General features: G+C 42.5%; 1 protein-coding gene across 1 annotated transcript; it reads right to left on the bottom strand.

Annotated features, from left to right (window-relative positions):
* Nucleotides 1-1,232: 1,232 nt before the first annotated feature.
* On the bottom strand, nt 1,233-7,285 carry CCDC173 (coiled-coil domain containing 173). The gene is made up of 8 exons (XM_031554216.1): nt 6,558-7,285; nt 5,742-5,915; nt 5,455-5,648; nt 4,440-4,596; nt 3,768-3,907; nt 2,800-2,992; nt 2,167-2,331; nt 1,233-1,734 (listed from the first exon to the last, which is right to left on the bottom strand). The coding sequence occupies exons 1-8, from the start codon at nt 6,678-6,680 to the stop codon at nt 1,414-1,416; spliced, it is 1,467 nt and encodes a 488-aa protein (XP_031410076.1). The 5' UTR covers nt 6,681-7,285; the 3' UTR covers nt 1,233-1,413.
* Between the last annotated feature and the right edge of the window lie 7 nt (nt 7,286-7,292).

Below are 7,292 nucleotides of genomic sequence, written 5' to 3'. Positions count from 1 at the left end.
GGCTGCGCGGGAGCGGAGCGACTGGGTTCGTCCTCCCTTCTCCCGCCTAGAAGACACTCCTCGAGGAGGCGATTGCTGCCGTTAGGAAGGAACACGTCCACTCGCTACACAGCAGAGATAAGAGGAGCTGTGATCGAGCTGGGGGCCGCCCTCTGGCTCCAGGCCCCGTGCTGTATGTGAGAGCCTTTTGCTCTCCGAAGCCAGGCTCAGAACGTTGATGGCACACAAAGACCTGTTTTCCAAATATTATCAATCATCCTTTTTGTGAAACTTCCTAACTTTCTTACAACTTGTGTTAACTAATGTCCTGGCCGAGAGAGATGGACAGCTCGGGGTTGGAACAGAAGGATGTGTGCAACAAAGCTAAGCTTCAAGTTCCTTGGGCCGTATTTCTGATGGACCCCAAAGTGGGAATGTCCTGCTCAGAGCCCAGGATATCGCAGAGGAAGTTACACGAAATTCTAACTGTCCATGTCACGTGAAACATGATGGAAACGTTTCAGCAGAGACAAATCTCAAGGATCGAGATGTATGTGTGGCTTTGTGCAACAGAGCAAGCTCCAAAGAGTTCCGTGCTCCCTGAGAAACAATTTTAGATCTGAATTTGCCTACTGCAGATTGCATATTATTCTTTTTGCAAGAACCACCAAACTGTGTTGTTTCTTATTGCTGTGGTATTTTTGTCATAGCTATTTACAGCTACATGGGGACTTACTTGCCTTTTGGATAACCACATTTGTCTGTGACCAGCTTACATCCTTACTTCTACATAACTAATTTACAGCAAAGCATTAATTTTACAGGGACAGTTGCAAAGCACTACAGAAACTGCAGTAACGTAAGTACTCTGACTTTTGTGTGCATTCTTGCCCTGTAGATTCTGTTATTTTTTTTTCATTACGGAGAATACAGAATATGGAAATAGGCTAGCAAGCACTGTAACTTTTTGCACCTTTTTTTGGTGTTGGGAATCTGTATCACACATATATCCTGTAAGACTGAAAAACATGGGATAGTGCATTTATATAGAAAAATAATGAAAAAGGAACAGTAGTAGTGAGCCTTTGGCTGGAATGGGTAATGTTGATGGTCAGAATTATATATAATGCATTCTTATAGCCAGTTATATGAAACCATAACTCTGTTCACATCACGTAAAATGTGATGGAAAAATTTCAGCAAAGAAACACCTTACAACTTCCATAAAATACAAGTTGGTGGTTTTTTTAGAACATAATTCTATGGAATTTATTTTTTCAAATGGACTTTCAGATTCATAGCATATATTTAATGTAGATCCATTTATGGTTTTGACTGAAGATTCAAGGTTCAAGAAATTGGGGTTTTGTTTGTTTGTTTGTTTGTTTTTTAACCACATAAAAAACTACTTTTGGCTTTCCTTGCTGGATAGTCTCAGTGCTCTTCCATAGTTTTAACTTCTTCAGCAGTAGTACTGCTACAACAAGGTAATTGGGTCTCAGCGACATCCTGCTCTTGAAAATGAGGATTTGTTCCTCCACTTCCTCTGGAAAATGGGCCACCTCCAAGTCCTATTATTTCTCTGGAAGCTTTCAGGAGAGGATAGAGATGATGTGTAGTCCTGGACTCTGATTCAATTACTTGCTTTGCATACTTCTGAAATTCATGTTCTTTATGGAGCGCAATAAGCTCTTTCTGAGCATTGTAGTCCAAGTCTGCTTGCTTCTCCTGCTTTTCTTTTGCCTTCTTTTCTGCCTGAGGAAGAAAAAGAAATAAAAAGGTAATAACAAAGCTTAGTACTTCTTTCACAACATAATTGTCTGTTAAAATTTAGAGAGGGTAAGCTTACAGGAGATTGGAGGTGATGTTACCATGCTTGTCAGATATCATTCCTCCCCAGTTCATTCTCAGCTCACCCCACCATAGGAAAGTGTACACTGAATAGCTGAATGTACATCAGCATTCACTGCTGTTCCTTGGGGATCTGCCCAGAAGATACAAGGGGACAGCAGCCATACATAAAGACACAGGACAGGAAGTGATGTGTCATTGCAAACCAGCCTTCACTCATGCACCACTCCTTGATGGGAAAGGGCTTGTATGGGTGACTCCCACACTGACTAGCACTGTCAGTTAGGTTCATGCTCCTTTTTGAAGGTACTGGAAGGGTATGGCACTTCCATTTACCATTTGCTGGATCTGAATTTTCTGTACTTCTATGTTTGCATCACGTTGTCTTTGTTTCTTGGCTTTTTCTGTTTCCAGATAGATCTGATTCTTTTCCACTAACGCTTGAAGTTCTTTTTTACTTTCTGCTTTTTCCTCTCTCTCCTTTTCCAATTTCATCTGGACCTGCATTTTATAAAATAGAGAGAATTAACCAAATATGTACCCTGCTAGTTTGAGGAGCCATGTCTTTCAATCAGCCATTCTCCAGGCCAGATCCAGAAGCAATAACAGTGCAGTCCCACACCAGTGCTCTGATGTGCTGGATGATGGCAGCTGCATTCTGTCCAGGCCCAGTTTCTGGCAGCACTGACAGGCTCCTCGACTGCAGGAAGCAGGGCTGAGACTGAGAAGTGTTTGCACAAATTACTAACAATTACAGAGCTTTCAAACTCAAATGGATGAACTCAGGTACCTTGTGGCTTGCTTAAGGTGTTAAATGTGTGACTGTAAATCATAAATATGCAAGGCAGCTACTGAGAACTTGTGAGTATGTCTCACTAACAGTTAAACACGCTAAAAAACACAGTATTCCTAGAAGGTATTCCTAGGTACATGCCAGAAAGAGGGAGGAGAACAGGTTAGATTTCTTACCACAGTGGCTCGGTGTTCAGCAATAGACTCAATGGCAGCCTTTTTTTTTGCTTCTTTCTCTTTCTGTTCTTTTTCTTGTGCAGCTTCTATTTTTGCAATGTCTCTAGCAATACGCTCGTCCTCCATCTTCATTGCTTCACTCATTTGGGCAGCTAATTGCCTAACAATTTTATCCCGGTGTTCCTGTGTTATTCTGTAGAGGAACGTAAGTATTCATAACATATGCACCTAGTCTACATGAAGGACTGCTTCTACCAAACCCCACCCATTCCACTTCTTCATCTCCTCATATTCCTCCTGTTGTATTTTTTAAAATTATCTGATTTAGCGAATAAGTGTTCCCTATATTTTTGTAACACAATTTTTTGTTACAATGAAATGCTGTATCATTCGGAGTCTGCCTAGAATCTTGCTTTTAGGAGAGACCTGTAGGAAGTATTGGCCAGAAATAGGAACAGTTAGATTAACTCACTGGCATATTCATGCTGTACTTTCAGTGTTAAATAGGTAGACTTTACTAATAGCATTATTAATGAAGTAATTTAATTAATTAATATAGGTACCTTGTTAAGAAGTAGAACTATTTTTCTTGATCTATCTCAGAGAAGTACAGCTTATGCCCCAAAATACTTTTTAACTATGATACTTTGTCTTTAATTGCTGAGAGGGTGGAGGCTTGTCAGGACATATAGAAAACCACTGTTCCCAACACACTGGAGTAGAACTTTGCACTTTTGTAAATCTTTATGTTTTGAGGAGTGAGGAGATCTATTACTAACGCACAGATCTATTACTAATGATGCTGTGAAAGAACTTCCTTTTTGTCCTGAATTCTCTGTGTCCCACTGACTAGAATTTAATTACAGAATAATTGTGGGTTTTGTTATGTCATTAGTCTGAAATATTTGAATAAGAAAAATGTGCAGTTCTTAATTTAGATACATTTTATAAGCTAGCTTTGAACCTACCTACGCATTTCAGCTTCTTTCTCTTTCATCAGCTTGGCAATAGTTTGCTTTGCTTTGAAATGAGCTCTAATCCGATCATCTTCTTCCATTTGCTTTTGTTCCTCCACTGCTTTGATTATTTTCTGGTTAGCTACATGTTCCTGCATAGGCAAAATGATCCTGATATAACATGAAGTTTAGAAAATCTAGGCTTGGAATAGCAACTCCCTCTCTTCGTGTTTCTTTCAAAGAGAATGGAGAGGAAAGGGATTCTTATTGCTTCCTCATCTGGTTTGAACATGCATGAAGGGGAAGTGGTAGAAAAGAGAAAGAAGGAGAATCAAGCATCAGACATGGGTTGGAGCTGCTTCTGCCAACCCATTACTGTGCAAAGCAGGGAGCATTATCCCTTGCTCCCATCCATGCATATGGGAGAATGGAATGCTGAGAGGGATAGGACTGTGCAAACCCCTCCAATTATTTTCATATTCACAAACTATAATTATTCCCCTTTCCTACAAAGAAAAATGGGCATAAAACTGGGCAGGTACATAGTATCTGGCATACTGAAGCTATCAGCAAACCTCCTGTTGCCAGTAGGCCCGTTAAGCTATATTAATTAACATTACTGTTTCACTCCAGACAGCCAAAACAAAGTGAACATTTTGAACTCTTTGCTTTCCTGTTACTTACATGATACAGCCTCTGGCGTTCAACTTTTTCCTCCTGTTCCTTTTCCATCTTTCTCAGAAGTTCTAATTGGTACAATTGGCTCAGTCTCTGTATTTCTTCTCCTTCTCTTTTGTCTTCTAGCTTGGCAAGATCTGCTTGATGCTTGCGCTCTTTTATTCTGAAACAAAAAAAGGAGTGGAATTTATGAGTGAGGGGCCATATGAAGCAATGAGCAGATAGGGATTCTGCTTGTCTACAGGTACTTTAACACTAAAATATCTGGTATTTTGAAGAGAAGGTGGGTAGAATGTGTGAGGTAAAAACCAGCATCATTGTAGTGGTAATCTCACCAGAAATTAGCTACATAGTATATGCAGATGTACTGCAGTTGACTGGTAAGCACCTCTGCATCCAGTACATTCTGCCATATCACTGCAGCAGCTTCAGTGGGCAAGATTTCCCCATTCCCACACTTCTCTGTCTGGACACGCAGGCAACAACTCAAACCAGTAGTATTCTTCCAGACCTGGAATACTTGAGACCAGACTTTAAACCTACTACCTGCATCAGGGAATTTGATTCTTTCTGTCAGCCAACAGTTCTGTAATTGTCACCTGCATTGGTGACTCCCCAGTATATGCTTGGGAACAGCTGAAAGAGTGGAGGTAGCAGTGATGAGTTCTCTAGATGCATTATCTGGCAGCTGATTATGGCCAAAGCAACAGTCTGACTTAATTTCTTCCTTTTCTGGAATCAAAATTGATTTAGAATACACTGTCAGGAACAAAATTGAAATAGTGATGTGGTTAAAACCTACTGCTGCCTACTGGAAGTGATTTCATGTGCAGACTGTTGGCAGCTTTACCAGACTGCTGCTCCTTTTTGTGCAAGGTCTTTTGTTTGGATTATTCTTTTTAAAATGTCACATTTCTGAGACAAATGATTATTAACTCTCGGTAGAAGCCTTATAGAGTGTATTTGTGAGAAGAGAGTCTAAATAATTAATCAAAAATAATCCTACTTTACTGTTACTTACTGTTCCAGCTGATCTCTGCATAGTGCCAGTCGATTCATATAACGTTGATGTACCTTTTCTTCCTCTCTGAGAATAGCTTCTTTACATCTACGTTCTATTTCTTCTTCCTTCTTTTTGTTAACATCTGACTTTAACTTTTTAAATTCAATTTGAGCATCCCTTTCCTTTAGGACCTCAGCAAGTAGAAGGGCACTCTGCAAGAGAACAACTTTAGTAATTTGCATGTCCAAAGTGTTTAAAGAAACTCAAAATTATTTGAATGGAAAAATTGTAAATTGTCAACAAACATGCAACCCTTTCACTCTTTCGTTCTGGTGGTACAGATAAGTTTTTGCTTTATCGATGGTCTCCTTCCATTTTGCTGCTTGGAATTCTGCTTCTTCCAAATCAAGTAACTTTCTTTCTTCCTCTTGCTTTTCTTCACGAAGTTTTTTGGCTTTCAGTTTCCTTTGTGCCTGGCCCTACAATACAGGTAAAAATTCACCTTCTTTTAAACCACATTTAAAAATCATGGATTATGTAAACCATTCTGAAGATAGCATACTCCATGATGTTTTTGTTTTTTTTCTTTTGCATTTCAGGTTTGGCAATTAAACTATTTATGCAGAGCTTAGTTAAAATACATGTTTAAAAGCAAATGTTAAACTAAGGGATTACACTGGAAATACTATTGCATTTTAGAGTCACAGAGTCGTGGTGCACAGAGCAGAGGGGCAGATCACCTCCCTCGCCCTGCTGGCCACACTTTTCTTGATGCAGCCTGGGATACGGTGGGCTTTCTGGGCCGTGATGGCACATTGCTGGCTCGTGCCCTGCTTGCCATCCACCAGTACCCCCGAGTTCTTTTCGGCAGAGCTGTGCTCTGTCCTTACGGCCCCCACCTTGCACTGTTAATGGGGGTTGCTGCAACCCTGCGTGAGACCTTGCTCTTGGATTTGTTGAACCACACGAGGTCCGTCCAGGCCCTCTGCTCGAGCTTGTCTAGGTCTCTCTGGATGGCATCCCGTCCCTTGGGCGTGTTGATCACACCACCCAGCTTGGCTCTTCTCTTTCTGCATACATGAAAACAACTTGCCTAGTTTAGAAACGCACGCAGTGCTTACCATAATGGTGTTCGTCCAGTCTTTGACAGCCGCTTTGGAGCGTAAGTGCATTTCTTGTCGTTCTTTCTGCTCCGCGAGGATGCGCGCTGCCTCTCTGCTCATGCTGCCGAGGCTGTCCTGCATCCTTTGCCACTCTGCTCTTGGCAATACAATTACCTGACGGAGATCTACTTCGTTTGGAAGAAAACATCCATCTAGAATGTTATTTGCTTCAAATCTGTGTGATGCTGCATAGAGGGGGGAAAAAAAGTACTGATGTTATTTGGAGTCAGAAAATCCCGAATTCAAACCTGTTTCAGCGTTTGAATTCGTGCACGGCAGCGACAGCAAGCGATCTTTACTGTCGCTCTCCCCACCTCGGCACCCCGGAGCCAGCACAGAGTGCCTGCTCCCGCGTTCTGACCGTAGAGGTGTTGGTGCTCAGGCTGCGGCACTGCTCAGAGTCCCACGGCCGTCTGTGTGCGCAGGTTTGACCTGTGGTACCTGGCAGTTTGGGATGGCCCTTGGACGTGGGTCTGAGAGCGGCCGGGACCGGGCAGCGCTCCCAGAAGGGAGGGAGGGAGGAAGGGAGAAACGCCGGGGAGGCCGCAACGCACGGTGCGGCTGTGCCTTGCCGCCCTCGTCCCGTGCGCTCGTACGTCCTAAGGACGCGGGTGGGAGCCATCCACCGGGGACACCCCCAGGGACACGGGGAGCGGCTCTGCGCGCACCCGCGAGGCTCCACTCACGCGCCTG

The sequence above is a fragment of the Meleagris gallopavo genome, chromosome 7 (genome assembly GCF_000146605.3).
Source record: "Meleagris gallopavo isolate NT-WF06-2002-E0010 breed Aviagen turkey brand Nicholas breeding stock chromosome 7, Turkey_5.1, whole genome shotgun sequence".
In the NCBI taxonomy this organism is placed as follows: Eukaryota; Metazoa; Chordata; class Aves; order Galliformes; family Phasianidae; genus Meleagris; species Meleagris gallopavo.
This window is presented reverse-complemented; position numbering and strand designations above follow the sequence as displayed.